This window comes from Macaca thibetana, chromosome 2 (assembly GCF_024542745.1).
Source record: "Macaca thibetana thibetana isolate TM-01 chromosome 2, ASM2454274v1, whole genome shotgun sequence".
Taxonomy (NCBI): domain Eukaryota; kingdom Metazoa; phylum Chordata; class Mammalia; order Primates; family Cercopithecidae; genus Macaca; species Macaca thibetana.
The window spans coordinates 71,105,184-71,124,010 of NC_065579.1; the positions used below are offsets into that span (position 1 = coordinate 71,105,184).

Below are 18,827 nucleotides of genomic sequence, written 5' to 3' on the forward strand. Positions count from 1 at the left end.
AAAAAACAAAGATACATAAGAACTAAGTAACAATCAACAAGGTAGATGTTTAAATATATACTGAATACTACATCCTAATAATAAAAGAATATACAATCTATACATACATTCACATGTATATTTAAAAGTTTCGAACATATATTAGGGCACAAAGAAAATATCAGCAGGTAGTAGAAGGTAAAATTATTACAAACAATACCAATGATCACAGTGCAATAAAAATAGAAATTAAAAATGAAACCAAAAAGGCCCTTCTACTTGTAAATTAAAGATACTCTGTTAAACTTAGCGCTTGGACAAAATAGGAAATACAAACAAAAATTACAAAATTTCTGAAAAATAATGGTAATAAACATATCTATGAGATACATTCTAAGCAGTAATCAGAAAAAAAAATCATAGCCCTAAATACCTGTATCAATAAGAGCTAAATTTTTAACTTGAAAGAACTAGAACAAAGTAAAATACAAAAAAGTCCAAAGAAGAAAATATTATTAGAACAGAAATTGAGATAGAAAATAGAAAAGCAGGATATCAAATTAATGAGTTAAAGTCCTGAAAAAAAATAAAAAAAAAATAAAAAAAATGACTTGCTAGTTTAATTTTTTTAAAAAGGGAGAAAGTGCAGATAGAAGAAAAAATAACAAGGGAGAAATAACTATTGATATAGGGAATTTTTTAAAAAGACATAAAAGATTACTTCAGTGGAAATACATTTGAAAACTAAGAGGAAATGGATAATTTCTTAAAAATATACAGTTTAGCAAACTGACCGCTTTAAGCCAAAAATGTAAAGAAATCAATTTAAATATAAGAAATAAAGTTATCAAGAAACTAATTCCCAAAAAACACCAAACTCAGATGGTTTCACAGGAGAGTTAATCAATTTGACTACCAAAACATAAATCAAAAGTTTGCATGGCAAAGTAACACCATAAACACAGTCACACAATCACAAACTAGAAAAATAGTCCTTGAAGATGTTAACTTCATTTGTAATATGCAAATTAAAGCTATAATGAGATATTACTTTCCACTTAGCAGATTGGCAGAACTTCAAAAGCTTTACAGCATATCATTATTAGTGAAGTTGTGGGAAAACAGTCTCACGCATTGCTGGTAGAATCTGAAATGCCACACCCTTTATGGAAAGGCAATATCCAACAAAACTACACATGCATATATATATCCTTTGACTTAGTATTCAATGAATGTAGCCTGAAGAAATACCTTAAACAGAAATACACATGTAAGGCGATTCATTGTAGCATTATTTGTATTTTGGTAAAATATTAAAAACTACCTAAATGCCCATAGATAGCAGACTGATTAGAAAAAACTTTGGCATCTATATGTCATGGAATACTACAAAAGAGAAAGTGAGAGAGCGAGAGATCTCTGAATTTACATGGAGTGATTTATGGAAACAGTAAGTGAAAAATGGAATATGTATAAGAGCATGTATGTGAAACAGCTAATAAGCACACACAAAAAAGTTCAGTTATTACGAAAATGCAAATTAAAACTACAGTGAGACACCACTTCACACCTACAAGAATGTCTATAATTTTTAAAAGCCATTAACAAATAGTAAGGATGTGGAGAAACAGGAAACCCTAATCCATTGTTGATGTGGATGTAAAACGATACAGCTATTTAGGAAACAGTTTGGTCGTTTCTTAAATAAATATAAATTTACCACACAACCCAGCAACTACAATCCTACATATCTACCCCTAAATGAAAAGCCACTTTCAGAGACTTGCACTTTTATGTTCATAGCAGCATTATGCATCACTGCAAAAAAAAAAAAAAAAAAAAAGGAAGCAGTCCAAAGGTCCATCAACATGTAAATGGATAAAATATGGTATATAATAAAATACCATTCAGCAATAATGACAGAAATGCCTATATATGCTATGACATGGATGAACCTCAAAAACAACATATTATGCAAATGAAGCCAGATTCAAAAGGTATTATTAGATGATTCTGTTTATACGAAATGTCCCGGTAAGAAAAATCTATAGGGACTGAAACTAGATAGAAGTTCCCTGGAGCTGGAAGAGGAAACAAGTATGAACTGTAACTGAGCATATTTTGTAGCAATGATGTCAATCTAGTAAGACCATGGTCAAGTTATACAACTCCGTAAATTTGTCAAATATCACGAAATAGCACAGTCTTAAAATGAGTAAATTTTATGGCATTAAATTATACCTCAATATTTAAAGGGACATATATGTGAATTTTATGGTATGCAAATTATGCATCAACAAAACTGTTTTAACGAAGAATGTGTATGTAAGGTGACCTGCCATCCGTTTGCCTGACTGTCCCAGTTTTAGCACTCAAAGTTCTTTGTCCCAAGAAACCTCTCAGTACTAAGCAAACTAAGATGGCTGGTCTCCCTTTAGGTATGCTACCTTTTGTATAAGAAAGAATGGAAAGAAAATATACATTTTTTGTTTTCCTCCATAAAAAAGAAGCTTCAAAAACCAAAACCAATGAAGCTGGATACTTACAACAGATGGGAATGGGTCAGAACAGATAGAAGAGAAAGTTACGCTTCTGGGTATATGTTTTGGTAAGGTTCTAACTTCTAGAAGCGTGTTATGGCTCCATAAAATTTATTATTATTATATTATTATTTTTGAGACGGAGTCTCGCTCTGTCGCCCAGGCTGGAGTGCAGTGGCCGGATCTCAGCTCACTGCAAGCTCCGCCTCCCGGGTTTACGCCATTCTCCTGCCTCAGCCTCCCGAGTAGCTGGGACTACAGGCGCCCGCCACCTCGCCGGGTATTTTTTTATATATTTTTTTAGTACAGACGGGGTTTCACCATGTTAGCCAGGATAGTCTCGATCTCCTGACCTCGTGATCTGCCCGTCTCGGCCTTCCAAAGTGCTGGGATTACAGGCTTGAGCCACCATGCCCGGCCCATAAAATTTTTAAATAAAATTAGATCAACAAGAATGGGAGGAGTTTGGGAGAAAAATTTCAAACCTGAAGGCAAACATGTTATCTTTCAAATAACATAACTACAGTGAAGGAGAAAAAAAAATACAACTAATTTATAAATGCACAATGTAGCCATTATCCTTAACCTTGAGCAGGATATGGGTAAAGAACTGAAAATAAATCTTGTTTTTACAGTGATATAGGCAAAAGCAATTCTAAAATTATTTCAGATATATTATAGAGTGAATAATTGATTTTTGGGGGAATCCAGGACTTCTGAGGAAGGAGTGACATAGAAATATGGAATAGTGACGGTGAGAAAGAATCCTGCGATAATGGATTGAAATTGGAGGCACTAGTATAAATTCATTTCGGAAATCAAACATAACATGTATATAAGCACATGTAAATGCTATCTGGACATGCACATCTGAGTGTTAATGTAGTCATGTCTTGATATCTATGGGGGATTGGTTCTAGGAACCCCGAGGATACCAAAATCTGAGGATGCTCAAATCTGAGGATGCTCGTGGCCCTTAAAATGGCATAGTATGTGCATATAACCTACACACATTCTCCCATATCCTTTAAATCACCTCTAGATTACTTATACCTGATACAAGGTAAATGCTATGTAAGAGCTGTTATACCATATTTTTAAAATTATCATTGTATTATCTTCTACTTTGTGGAATATTTTCGATTCCCAGTTGGTTGAATCCAGGGATGTGGAATCCATATAGGCACAACTCATGGATACAGAGGGTCAAGTGTACATACACGACTTTTCTAGTTCTGTCTGCTGAATAGCCTAGAAACAGACACCCAGTAGCAATGAGTACATCCAGCATCCAGATCTAGGTATCTAATATTCCCTAGGGTTCTATGGAGAAATTGCTGACTCTAAATCCTGGAATTTCTTTTATATAACCTATGAAGTCCTTTAAACAAACGACGGGATATCCCAAGGACATGGGAGCCAGCTCAATAGTTTCTTCTGGCCAAATCTGAGGCAACTTGAGCATCAAAGTTGTATGGTAAAACATACAAAGTAAGTATGGTAAAATTAATTAAAAAGCACTGGAAAAACATTAAAAAGCATGAGTTTATAACAATAACAGATGTAAAAATGAGACGGATATAGATGGATGGATGAATGAATGAATGGATCAGGGGAGAAAGGAGGGCTCCTGCTTACAATAAAATATTAATTGCCAACTAGTACATGTGGAAAGAATGCTGAAGTTGGAGACTGAATATCAAGAATCATCAATGCATGCTAAACCTTGGATAAAAACGTTAGCATGGAATTAAAGCATGGAATTAAAAGAGTCTCCCACAGGTTATTAATTGCAAGGTAAAACACAGTAACTATACATTGGAGAAACTGAACACTACCTTGATCAGGTGATCAAAATTAGCATCACCAATAAGATGGACATTGTGTGCCCCCAATATCATACCATGATGACACAGTACCATCAACAGAGTATTCTCACCAAGAATGCATAACTTAAATCTGATTCAATGCTATAAAAGACGAAGGTGGCCATGGAAATGATCCAGAGTAAAGGAAACTTAAGGGAGGATAAATGAACAAGCAAACAATAAAATGAAGAGCCTAAATTCTGAACAATAGTTGAGTCTGGGTAAAGGACATATGGATGTTCCTTGCACTATTTTTATGCTTGCCAATTTTCTGTAAATTTGAAATTATTTCCATATAAAACGTTTAAATCAATTAAGACAGCTCAATAATGAGATGTCAATCTGTTTTGCCTAATAAGGTTTTTAAAAGTCATTTTAAAAAAAATTTACTGTATCTTTTTTTTAAAGTGTGGACAGTATTTCAAACATCAAAAACAGCAATAATCTCCATGATCCTTTAAAATGAGTACAGTTAGATCTATGAAAAAACAATCACATTGCTCTAATTTTTCTCATTTTCCTGTGGACCAGGGAGAGGTTTCTCAAAATGGTGTTTGGGAACTAATACCCTAAACAAGACTTATTTTCAGTAATACAGGGAGTACAGTTCAGTGGAAAGAACATGGAATCTGGACACAAATTTAAACTCTGGCCCTAGCAGTTACCAGCTGTGTACCCTAAGCTCTGTTTCCTCAATTGTAAAATAGCTAAATCATAGGACTGTTAAGAGAATTATGTAAATGTAACTAATGCTTGACACAGAGAAGGTGCTCAACAAATTTGTGTTTTCCTCCTCTTCCTTTCCTCTGAAGCCACTTTTCTGTTCTCTGGAAATGAATCTAACTGGGGCCACCCTGGCCTCCTTTTAATGCAAACTCAGCCCTGTTGGAAGGATCACGTAAGAAACTAAAGTACTCTAAGAATAAGCCTCCCTTGTGGAGGAATATTTCATGAAAGCAGAAGCCAGATGTAATGGACGGTGGAATGAAAATATGGAAAGCTTATAAAAACAGGTGATTTGAGGCATGTCTGGTAACTGGTTATTTTAAGGAGGGTAAAGACAGCAGAAGGAACGATGTTAGATGATGTTAGAAATGATGTTTAAAAAGTCTGCTGCAAATAAAACAGTGTCTTTTTTCTTCACATATACACAAGTCTATTCAGCAAATGATCACCCATCTACTTCAAAGAGTGAATGACAGTTTATGTCAAAAATAAATAAAGATCAACATTCTATTTGTTTTACTGGCTACATATCTTTGAAGAAAAAAAATCAAGTCAGTAAAATGTTCATTAATTAAGAGATTTCATCCAATTGCCTTTTTTTTTTTTGCTCCTTTCAATATATTTTCCATTTACATTTAACAGGATATTTTACTTTTATGGTGCCAATGATAATAATTCTTTAAAAATCTGTTTTTGGCCAGGTGCGGTGGCTCAAGCCTGTAATCCCAGCGCTTTGGGAGGCTGAGATGGGCGGATCACGAGGTCAGGCGATCAAGACCATCCTGGCTAACACGGTGAAACCCTGTCTCTACTAAAAAAAAAAAACCCAAAAAACTAGCCGGGCGTGGTGCCGGGCGCCTGTAGTCCCAGCTACTGGGGAGGCTGAGGCGGGAGAATGGCGTAAACCCGGGAGGCGGAGCTTGCAGTGAGCTGAGATCCGGCCACTGCACTCCAGCCTGGGCGACAGAGCGAGCCTCCATCTCAAAAAAAAAAATCTGTTTTTTAAAATGGAGAAAAAATAAAATAACTGAGTTGCATACAGCAAAAAAATATACTGCCCACAGAAACTTAGTTTAACATCTAAAATCTTTATAAAAGATAAGGAAATTCTGATTTTTCCCTTTATTTTATAATTGAAAAATGAAACCACTTAACATGAACACTTGATACATTATTTCCTTAAAACTTCTCTATGGTGAAATAAAACTGTACCTAGTTGAAGAGTGTATAGAATGTTAACACTCATGACAATTTCAATCCAACCATTGATATAGCTTCAAATTACTATTAATTGTGGCTATTTTTTGGGGGGAAAAATGTGCAAAGCTTATGAGGGCCCAGTATACGAAAGGCTTAATTTTTAAGAGTCAAATCTACATTTGTAACAAGAGTTCAAAAAGTGGCATTATAGTGCAGAAACACTAGAAAATGCCATCTCTTACACATAAGTCTTTTAAAACAGGTTGGAAATCATATAAAAATACTCAGTACCTTATAAGTAATAATTAACAAAAATATTTCCATTGACTACTCTGTGTCCAAAGTGATTAAGGACAAAAATAGAAATTCTTGTTTCTTTATTATTTGATAAACTGCTGATAAGCTCCCGTTAGAAGTTTTTTAGACATTACACCAAGTTGTCTTGGTCTTCTGATCATATATATATATACACACACATATATATATATATGTACACACACATATATATATGCATTTTTTTCAAGTAAAGAAATGTTTAACAGATGTAAACTATTTATTGAATATTTGCCACCAAATATTGTTAAATACATTATCTTGCAGCATATCGCTTTCAAGTTAAAATGTCAGAAACAAACACCAATATTTACAATTCTTTTAAGGAATGTTATATAATGACACATTAAGGCGTAAATTCTTTTGGCTTATAATTCTTAAAAGAATGATAATAGCAAAAGTGATGCAAAATCTTCAGTGTGAGATTATGATTAAGCTACATTTTACAAAAATATGGTGTAAGATGGCAATAATCCCATTCAACATCCTGGATTAGATCCCTTCAGGAGGGACTGATAATTTATACAGTCAAACTTTAAAATTTACAGATAAAGGCAGTTCAATACTGCCACTGAGAAGTACATCTCTTAACATATACAACTTTCAGGCCACAGTTTTGAAGGTCTGAAGTATTAAGTTGGTTTGATGAATTAGTCGGTTGGCACTTATGAACACATTTATTGCCCTGTTTAAAAAGAAAAGAATAAGCATTAATTTCATCCAAAAAATTCACCCTTTTAAGATTTATACTATTAAAAGTAGCAATGAAATCAATTTAAGAAAAAAAAAAAAGACAAGTTAGTATTGAGTATTAAAACTTTTATTCCAATTTAGGATTTAATAGTCTTGCATCATTTTAAACTATCTAGTAATTACTGCCCCCTGGTGGTTCTGACTGGCAATAAAATGTTGGAGGGCTGGTAATGATAGGTGGTGCCTCAACAACCCAGTTCATTTATAGGTGGAACAAGTTAACTGGCCAAAAGGAGGATTCAGATGTGGTCTCCAGCTGTGGTTTCATAGAAGTTAACAAGTAAAATCTAGCAAAGTATCATAATCTCAAAATCTGTAATTAATGGGCATAATTAATTAATGGGCATAATACTCAAGAAAAAGTTAGTTACTTCTAATCTGATTCATCCCACTTATCTCCTTAAAAAAGAGGTAGAAATTCTAAACGACAAACTACTACAAACTACTTTTACTATAAACATATTTTTACAACAAAGTAATCATGCAGTTTCAAAATCTGGGAGCTGACAACATATAAAAATATATTCTTTAAAATTGGCTTTGAGCTCCACCCCATTCTCCTAATGGCTCATCTTCATGTGGCTGGAACACAGAGCTGACGCCCTAGTCCCATTGTGTGGCCTTAATAGTTTCCTAGTATCATATCTAGCATGTACCTGCATCCTAGACATTTCTCAAGAGAATGTCCAGGGACTGGACCCGGTGGCTCACACCTGTAATCCCACCATTTTGGGAGGCCAAGGTGGGTGGATCATGAGGTATCTCAGAGTTTGAGACCAGCCTGGCAAACATGGTGAAACCCTGTCTCTACTAAAAATACAAAAATTAGCCGGGCATAGTGGCATGTGTCTATAATCCCAGCTCCGGAGGCTGAGGCAGGAGAATTGCTTGAATCTGGGAGTCGGAAGTTGCAGTGAGGCCAGATCGTGCCACTGCACTCCAGTCTGGGCAACAGAGCAAGACTCTGTCTCAAAAAAAAAAAAAAAAAAAAGAGAGAAGGGCCAGAAAGAAATGGATGCAAATTCATTTCTGCAAATCCATCCCCCTACTGAAAGATGGCCTAAAGATCAGGCTCTATCAATAATTTTCTGTTTTGAGGAAACAGGTATAAAACTCACAGCACATTACTGATACACAAATAACTGGAATTTTAAAAAGCTGCTGAATGGAGAGAAAGTATTAGCAAGGAGACTGCATCCATATGCAGAGTAAATAATTTCAATTAATTAATGAAAATTAGGCTTTAAATTAATGTCTACCTTTCATTGTGCTTATTCCGTAACAGTAATTTAAAATCAGAAACAATAATCCCATCATGTAAATTATTATTTTAATGTGTTTTTGGTTATTTGAGCTTAGCATAAATCAAGAAAAAAACAAGTTTATTTTCAAAACACAAATGCCAGCTTATTAAACTAAGTCATCAAGGAACATTTCCCTTAGACAACCTGTGTACGGAACACCACCACAAAACAAATAATAAAATTTAGCTCAGTAATCTCTAATTTGTAATATAAATGTAAATACTTCAACCTGGGTGAACGGTTAAAAATGACTCTGAAAATTAACAGAATTCTATCTAATGTATTTTTATCATTTTAAATATTACTACAATAATACTGTAACGATGTGACATGAATATAGAGATCTTAAAACCTGTATAGTAGGATGGGATGATTGAGGTCTCTATTTAGATTACTTTTCTGACTTTAAGCACTGTTAAAAAATAATCTTGTTGAAAAAATTCTCACATTTGACATAAAGTGCAAAAAACTACCTATATGGCCAGACTTTGCATCAGCTTATACATTATACGTATGCATGTATGTATGTTAAAATATATAAAATCTCTTGGTTTTCTATAGTGCATTACAACCAATTATATGTAAATTAAAAACTAATGTATAATTTACATTTTAGTATATTTCCTATTTTATAGAATGATGCTGTGAAACCCTCTTTCCAGGACAGTGGGTCAAAACCCTTACAGCCCTTTAAAAACATCTGGGGCACTTTTACAAAACATCTAAACCCTGGCTCCACTCCCAGCAACTGAATCAGAATCTCTGCAGGTGGAGCCTAGGCTATGGGAATTTTTTAAGAACTGTCCTCAAGTGACTCTATTGCACAGAAAGGATTGACAACATTGCTTTAACTTTAGTGCAGTAGTTCTCAATAGACCTGTAATGTCAGTATTATCTGAAAATTTCTAAGAAATGCAAATACCTGCTCCATCCTAGACCTGTGAAATCAGAAATTCTAGAAGTGGGACTCTCGAGCAATCTGCAATTTGAGCTGTAACACGTCCTCCAGATGACTCTGATGCTACTAATGTTTGAGAACCACTGTTTCAGGAGTGTATAAAGTAGGCCAATGAACTAAAATTGCTTTTACATTTTTAAATGGTAAAAAAAAAAAAAAAAAAAAAAAAATCAAAAGAAGAATATATGACAGGTAAAAATTATTTCAAGATACTGAAATTTGAATCTTGTATAAAGTTTTAGTAAAAAACAGTCACACCCTCTTGTCTGTATATTGTCTATGGCTTGTTTCTGTACTACAACGGCAGAGATGAGGTGGATAACGGCCAACAGGCCCACCAAATCTAACATATTTACTATCTGGCTCTTTTCAGAAAGCATCTGATAACTCCTGCTGTAGAAAGGAGTTATAGCCAGATTAGCAACCACATTCATTTCCTATTGTTAGTGGAATGCCTTGAATATCAGTTGCCTGGAGTACTAATAAAGTAAAAGGGCTTAATTTATATGGTTTTCATACCATATAAAACCACATAATCTATTTAATTTTAAAAGTAAAGGATAAATTACAGTACTTACTTGCCATCTTTAAAATACGTTTTCAGAGTATCACTGAAACTTTTGGAGTACTTTACAAATTCTTTCTTTTGGTGTTCAAGTGCCTACAGCCACAAAATACAGTAAGAAAAAAAAGTACTAAATAAGAGAAATAATCACAACAGCCAAAGGCAAGGACAGGAGATTACACAGGATATGGGATGCACTTTATATGAATATTACTAATAAGCAATTGTGGAATATTTACTTTTAAATAAAAAGGCATATTTACATCCAAGAATAACTCAATGGTTAATGACACAAAACTATTTCCAACAATCAATCCTATTTTCAAGTCAATAAAACAACTAGGCATAAACCAACATCTAGGGTGTCAGCTAGCAAGGCTTCTAATAAACGTACCCTGCGGTTCTGGTATTGATATTTCTTGAAGACGTTATTCACTGTATCAAGAAGTTCTTTTATTGCACTAGCTATATCCCTGTTGGGAAAAGAATAAAGAGTATCAGCTGCATTTGAAAGAAATTTGTGAGAGAAAACATCAGTTACATTTGAAAGAAATTAAGTACACTCTTAATCTAATCACAGTACACTCTTAATTATGGTAAGTGCACTCACTTCATGAATAGCCAGCCTTTTTGGCTAGCTGGTTGGAGTTGGGGTTTTAGCCTGTACCCCTCTGTAATCCTGATTCTCTTGCACTGCTGACCAAAGGTTGCCAACCAAAACCAACTTTCTCAAATCAATCACATTTCATTAAGCATTCCTTACTCAAATTTAGAAAAGGATAAACATTACCTATGTCTGTCTTTCCCCATTTTAAATTTTTTCTCTGCTCTAATGTAGCTAAATTCAAGCTACCACGTTCTCCACTTTTGTTATTTGAACAATGAACAATTTTATGATATTCTGCATGACATATAACTCAATTCTGTATTTAACAACGCTGTATGCTAGATACCTATTAGTTTTGATGTTTAACATAAAATATTTCCTCCTCAGAAAATACTCCTCTCCCCTGAGGAAATACTCCTCCTCCTTTACTCTTTTATAGACACTTTTAGCTTCTATCTAGCAACCAAATATCCTCCTCTTTCAAACACTTGCTGTCAGCCACTATTCCCTTTGGAAAATATAATATTTAAATTACTGGGGGAGACATCACCACAATATTCTTCCACTTTAACCTTTCTGGCAATCATCCTTTGACTATATATGCATCATCACCTCCCTCCCCTTTCAAAAGAAACAAAAGGAAGAAATCAATAATTCTCATTTGAGTGTTCTTCCTATCCACGCACCATTTTTTTCTGAATTTGTTTTATTTTTGCCTTTCTGTCTAGCCCCTTTTGATTTCCACATTTTAACCTCATAGCAATTTTTTTCTATCAAATTGAACTTTATGTAATTCTGCATTCTCAAACAGTCTCATTCTCTACGACAAACCTTTTTCAAAACCATTCTCTTAGCTGTTAGTCACAACAAAAACTTCAAATGCAATGCAACTGTGAAGAAATGAGAAAGATAGAAATCTGCACCATCCTAAACATAACATTTTATTACTAATACTAATTATAAATGCCAGATTTCAGTTATTTCCTATCTAAAACATTTCAACATTCCTATTTCAAGGGGAAAAAATCCTCAGTGTCCAGGTTTCTGTGTGCATGTGGGTGTTTCCCAGCATGTTTTTCAGTAAATAAGCATGTAGAAATTTTAAGAATTAAAAGCATACAGAATTTTGATATTTTAAAAAAAGTATTTTAGAGTACTCCGAAGTAGTAATTACATTTTCATTAATTATTTCAATAATACTTTACTTATTACCTCTCTCAGGTCAAACACTGGTATTAGGCTGAAACACTGAAATATTACATATTCAAGTAGGACAATAAGTCTTACATAAATGCTATCTAATTTTTTTTTTGCCTCTGGTTTAGTAATAGCAGTTTTTAATTAGATAACTATTCCTTTCATTTATGGCTTAAGCAAGTTGAATCTTTGTATACTGGTGTGATGGACATAAACCCACCATTGTTTAATAAAATGCTGTCATAGGACTATTCTGTGAGAAAAATTACAATTTCAATAAACAAAAAATGTCAAATCTCCAAATATGCAAGCTTCTCCAAATCCACAATGGAGTTACTTAAAATGGAATATAATGGAGCAAATTACATAGTGATCAGACAGAAGTTTATACAGTCTCACTTTGTAGTGTATTTCAATATTCCACTGAAGAGGAATAAAACGTGTTTTCAGGGCTAGTCATCAAGATGAACATAAGTTTGATATGTAACGACAATGCCTGGATTCTACAAGTCAAAAGAGTGGGTCTGAAAAATGCTGCCTCATGCACCTAGGGAGACAGAAAGACGAGAGGAGAAGGGAGGGTTTTGCTGGACAAAAAAAGACAGACATGCTGATAAATACTGGAAATCTCTACTTTAAAAGGGGGTGTGAGGAGGCGCAACTCCTCAGGTGACTGCTGATGAGGCAGGTTTGAAAACTTGCAGCTAAGGTTTAACGCCTTATTGGAACACAGCTCTCTGTCAGCCAAGGCTGTTTATTCCTAAGCCTGGCCTTCTGTTTGGACATGAGGCAAAAGACTGTTAAATGCCTACCAAATTGTAGAAAAAATGTTCTCTAGAAACAATCTGCAGAATGTATGTCAAATATTATGTTATCCATATGTACACAGAAAAGTATTTTCATTTATGGCACCAAGGTGTGCACATAAGGAAGCTAAATTATCTTAGTAATTACCAGAGAGTTTGTTTCCTATAAGAGAAAATACTGTCACAAAAAAACCACTACAGACAATTAACCAGATAAAGAACTGAGAAAAAACTTGAGGGTAAAATAAATATCACATAACTAATGAATGCGGCTTGGTGCAGATGAATTCTGTGATAAGAGGCAGATAGTATGAGCAGGAGGAACTTAGCACCAACCTAATAGTTAGGGCAGCTGTGCAAAACATACACTGAAAGACAAAGCCTTCAGATGAAACGTAAACAGACATCTTATCAAAAAACTGCATGGAAAAGTAGTTTCTAATCATGCCACCCAAATGTGCATGATACGTGTTTATGCAAATCCGCTAATGAAAGGGAATCCCTGTGCTTTGAGTTGAGTTTGGTTTAGACTGGAAAACTCTGAAAATATCTATTCTGGACCCTTCATGAAAATCCTAACTTAAAACAAATAAACCTTACTGAATTTTCACCTAAGAATATGCAAATGTAGATTACAAACAGTAAATAAATGCCTGGCTTTTTTATTTTGGTCTGTTAAATTACGAGTCTCCACTAGTTTTCCATTAGTTCAGATGTACTGGATTTCAAATTAATTTTACAAAACATTTGCATAGCTCAAATGTACTCAGGCACACACATTCACTGATCAAAAGGCCTTTTAAAATCCCAGCACTTTGGGATGCCGAGATGGGCAGATCACGAGGTCAGGAGATCGAGACCATCCTGGCTAACACGGTGAAACCCCGTCTCTACTAAAAAATACAAAAAACTAGCCGGGCGAGGTGGCGGGCGCCTGTAGTCCCAGCTACTCAGGAGGCTGAGGCAGGAGAATGGCGTAAACCCGGGAGGCGGAGCTTGCAGTGAGCTGACATCTGGCCACTGCACTCCAGCCTGGGCGACAGAGCGAGACTCCGTCTCAAAAAAAAAAAAAAAAAAAAAAAAAAAAAGGCCTTTTAAAATATTTGCTGGATCATTTTTCCTAATCAACTCCGTTGAGAAAAGGGAGGAAAATTCTCATTTCACAATGCTATTATAGCATGTACTGTTGAATGTATGCTAGGTTCTGTGTTAGGCACTTCATGTACATCATTTCTTTCAATTCTCCCAAGTCATTATCCTTACTTTCAGAGGCACAAACTAAAATGACAGAAGTTAAGCAACTTATATCCAAGGTTACATAGCTAAATGTTGGAATGGAGATTCAAATCTAGGTCTGCTAATATATTCAAAACTGCCTGAATATTTATTAGGTGTCAGGAATCTTTTTTACTTGTATTTTGATACAATCTACAGCATCACCTATAGTACTTGGTGTAATATGTGTATGACATATGCTTACTGAAAAATGTTGCTAAAGTGAATAAAGGGGATAACTATCTTAGATACAAGAAAGTAAAATATTTGAGAAATGCCTGAAGGAGAAATAATTTTCTATTTTGGTGCAATTTTATCCACTAATTTGTCAATTAATAGTGGTAAGAACATATATGAAAATGTACCAATATATGACAGTATACAAATAATTATACCTTAGCCTATCTATGCTATTCATATGTGGTTGAATTTTAGTCTCAGAAATAACATACATATCAACAAACTTGCCAGGGTAAATTATCCCTCCTCAAATGGTTAGGAAGTAAATTTTCATTGCCACCATTACCCTTAATTCAATCATGCTAAATGAGTACACTCTAGACAACAGAACTGAAGTATTATTACTCCCTCATAAATGAAACAACATCCTAAAGGAAGTCTCTGTCAATGATTATGGACAAGACTCTTAAGCTCAATTTCCTTATGACTAAAATGTGCTGTTAATAATGTGGTTTTCAAATGGTAGCTCCCTAGAGTCACAGACAGTTTAGCAGAGATGTCTCAGGGACTCTGTAGGGGGAAAGAGGATGTCAAAGTGACAGGATGAGGGCTCTGGGCCTACATTTCTATCTCAGCTTCAACCACAACACCGTTATCTCTCTCATGTACTGGCATCCTATGTTAAAATATCCTTTATCACATTTCTTTCAAATGGCAGAAACTTTATTTTTCAATCTCCAAATTAGATCAACATTGTAAATCAATGATTGGGAAACAGCAGTGAACCTGGCGTTAGGTTGCCTGGGTTCAAATCCAGCTCTACCACTTAATAGGTAAGGTCTGTGGCCTTACCTAATTTTCTGTGCCTGCTTCAATTTCCTCACTTGTTACTGGGTTGTTGTGATAATATATGTAAAATGATTAAAACAGTGCTTAGCATATAATAAGTACTATATAAGTGATTGCTATTAAGATGACATTGATTATATAAATGTACTTTGATGATGTGAAGCAAAATCTGCTGCAAATATTATTTTAAATGTCAAATCTTCATAGAAATGTATCATGGCTCATCAACAAGTCCATGATTATCAAAGCAAATGAAAACTTACCAAATTATTTGAAAACTTTAGAAATAAATAGTCTAAACAATCAAGTTTGGGATCATTGACTTTATCCTTTTACAGGCCAAACATATTTACTTTATACAGAGCGAGTACCCCTTAAATGAAATGCTTGAGACCAGAAGTCTTTAGACTTGGGGATGAGGCCCAAGTATAAACATGAAATTCATTTATGTTTTATAAAGTGCATCCATATATGCATATATGTTGTGCATAAAATAAAGTTTTGATTGTGTTTTGCCATCCATCACATGAGGTCAGACGTGGAATTTTCCACTTATGGTGTCATGTCACGGTGCTCAGAAAGTTTCGGATTTTGGAGCATTTAGAATTTCTGATATTCAAATTAGGGATGCTCAACTTGTACCAGATTAAAAATAAAACTCCATAAACAGTGGATTACCTTCCCCCTTCACATATTAAAAGCAGAAAAGGAAGCTGGGGCTTTCCTACAGGAAAGGTAGAATACAAAAAAAACCCCATAGGCTGGGTGCGGTGGTTCATGCCTGTAATCCCAGCACTTTAGGAGGCCGAGGTGGGTGGCTCACAAAGTCAGGAGATTGAGACCATCCTGGCTAACACGGTGAAACCCCGTCTCTACTAAAAATACAAAATATTAGCCGAGCATGGTGGCGGGCACCTGTAGTCCCAGCTACTTGGGAGGCTGAAGTAGGAGAATGGTGTGAACCTAGCAGGTGGAGCTTGCAGTGAGCCAAGATAGCACCACTGCACTCCAGCCTGGGCGACACAGCAAGCCTCGGTCTCGAAAAAACAAAAACAAAAACCCAACAAACAAATAAAAAAATCCTTAGGGTTTGTCCCTTGTGACACAGATTTTGGCTATTCAATTAAAAGCCTTTTTCACATTCCTGGTCCTTAATTATTGTCAAAGAGTAGGGTCATTCCTTGATAGCTGGGTGGCATACCTATCACACACCATTATTTTCTAGGGGACATATTCCTCTCTTTATGTGACTCAAAAGATAGTATCCAAACTAGCTAGGTATCCAAACAAGCTAAAATAGCATTTCTCAATGTGAACGACAAAGAATACTATTTTCAAAAGATGAATGTTTTCTTTTTCTTTCATAATTGAGATTTTATCTGTTGTGTTGAGGATCAGTACACAGACATTTCAACTTGTACACAATTCTGAACATACGTACTGCAAAATCTAAAAAGCCACGTATCCTTATTATTCTTTAAAGTTATTCCAGTGACTTTCCAGCTTACAACTGAGGCAAAATTTCCTTCAGAGGCTATCAAGTACCAGTACCTTCAAATGTTGATAAGCTGTCACATACATCCCACCATTCACAATTTAATAGCATATACACTATATACTTTAATCTTTCACAGCACATTAACAAAATTATTAGAAAAACAGGACTACCATGACCAAAGATGTTACAGAGTGCACACAATTCTGAAAGGGAGAGCCAGGCTCAAGGAGTGGTTTGCCCAAGGAAATAATTCCACTAAAAAACAACAGGAAGAAGTAATTTAAGGTCAGGTGTGGTGGCTCTCTCCTGTAATCCCAACACTTTAGGAGGCCAAGGCAGGAGGATCACTTGAGCTTTGAAGCTAGAGACCAGCTAGGGAAATGTAGGGAGACGTGGTATCTATTAAATATCAAAAAAAAAAAAAAAAAAAAAAATTAGCCTAGTGTGGTGGTGTACACTAGCAGTCCTAGCTACTCAGGAGGCTGAGGTGGAAGGATTGCTTGAGCCCAGGAGGTTGAGGGTGCAGTAGGTTATGATCACGCCACTGCAGTTCAGCCTGGGTGACAGAGTGAGTAATTAAAAATGTTCAAGACATTAAACGCAGCACTGCAACTCCACTTTGCCATTTAGTATGCTTTGTATTATGGGATATAAAAACTAACCACCCATTTATGGAATGTTAAGCTGACACCCATAACAATCAAGGCTTCCCATAATTCAATATCCAACATTATTTTCTCATTGTACCAAAAAATAACCACAAATTACATTATTTCACCTCTTAAAAAAAAAAAAAGCATTTACACCGAAAAAATGGGATGAGGTGGAATTTACTCCTTAAATGTTTCTAGAGTTACTAAAAAACTTGCATTTACAACATAGTTGATAAAAATATTCCTCTGGATTATGTAAGAAGAGAGACGGGGAACCACTGATAAGACATGGTATGCGATATTAATCAGACTGGGCTTCTTTCTCTCCTGCTTCAGAGGCTGGACTCTCTTCAGTTTTAGTTTTTCTGTTTTCCGCAGGTAAATATTCTTGGTTAGCCACTTTGGCCTGTTTTCACTTTGCTATTCTTTTCTTTTGTTTGCGCTTTTTTACCTGAAGATTTATCCTATCCTGCTACCCTTTGGGGATTCATTTCCACTACTGAAAGAGCAGGTTTAGCTGACAACCATATCCATCTCCTTCTGGGCTTTTCCTTCACTGTCCTGTCAGCTGAGCTGACAGTCCTCTTGGGCATCCTGGAAGTGGGGAAGGCACATATCGGATGCATGTGGGCCAAGGCATACTGAGGGCCTTCATGAAGCTGGGCTGCCTGGCTGCTGCCACTCCTCCCACTGCCCAATCTCCAAAAGATGAATGTTACTATTTATTCCAATTGAGTCTCCTTAGGTTCTTCAAAGTTACCAAATATGTCAGAGCCTCTTCCAGAAAAAGACCTGTGCTAAATCTCTTCTTCCCAGTAATATCCGCCTATGGTTTCACCAAAACCATGCACTGATAGTGACACTGCAAGTATTTCCAGCTTTGTTTTCTATTCACTGAGGCTGAAGAAAATTATCATACTCTCTAGTTTAAAGATACTTATGTAGGGATTATGTTTTCACCCAATCCCCTACCCTCTCACCCCTCACTGTACTCCAGGAGGGTGTCCCGGGTCTGAGAACTACTTCTCTAGGATGACCCTTCTGCCTGCTGCTCACCAGCCAGCCTCCTGGCCCCTGCATATTCTTGGTCTTATTTAACCTATATCCCCCAAAGGCAAGGATTTAGAGGCTACTTGGTCAGTCTTAGAAAATGCTACTCATGCCTAAGAGTACATTACTTACGTTAACGACTGCTGCCATTTCTGAAACAAAAACAATTTTGGTATCTCTTACTACCAATCTCTAGGATATATCCAGTTTCTCCATTTATCTGACATTTATATTTTCCCATCATTTATGTAGTTCAAACTACATTCCAGTTTACGCACATTTCATTATTGTTTTAAAATTAAACACTCTAAAAAATGTTGTACTCTGAAACCAAATGCCATAAAGTTAATAAAATGCAGTATTTAACAATTCGAGATTTTATTTCAAATTAGCATTTCAAGTTAATGTCATACCAAAATTAAAAAATGTAGATGAATAGTTCCTTGGAAGTACTTTTAAGAAAAGAAACAAAACAAAAAATTGCTT

At 35.3% G+C, this 18,827-nt stretch overlaps 2 protein-coding genes and 1 pseudogene across 4 annotated transcripts in view; 1 reads left to right on the top strand and 2 right to left on the bottom strand.

Annotated features, from left to right (window-relative positions):
• SERPINI1 (serpin family I member 1) overlaps window positions 1-18,827 on the top strand; it is a 480,054-nt gene that overhangs the window by 334,187 nt on the left and 127,040 nt on the right. The window lies entirely within an intron of this gene.
• Window positions 6,848-18,827, bottom strand: part of PDCD10 (programmed cell death 10) — a 51,575-nt gene continuing 39,595 nt past the window's right edge. For both annotated transcript variants that reach the window (XM_050780039.1, XM_050780038.1), the window contains 3 exons: window positions 10,621-10,699; window positions 10,240-10,322; window positions 6,848-7,331 (listed from right to left, as the gene is read on the bottom strand). In XM_050780039.1, the coding sequence (XP_050635996.1) occupies window positions 7,250-7,331; window positions 10,240-10,322; window positions 10,621-10,699 (244 nt within the window). In that variant the 3' untranslated portion in view covers window positions 6,848-7,249. The remainder of the gene's footprint in view (window positions 7,332-10,239; window positions 10,323-10,620; window positions 10,700-18,827) is intronic.
• LOC126948347 (non-histone chromosomal protein HMG-14-like) lies at window positions 13,911-18,821 on the bottom strand (annotated as a pseudogene). The gene has a single exon (XR_007723407.1). The product of XR_007723407.1 is annotated as a non-histone chromosomal protein HMG-14-like (transcript).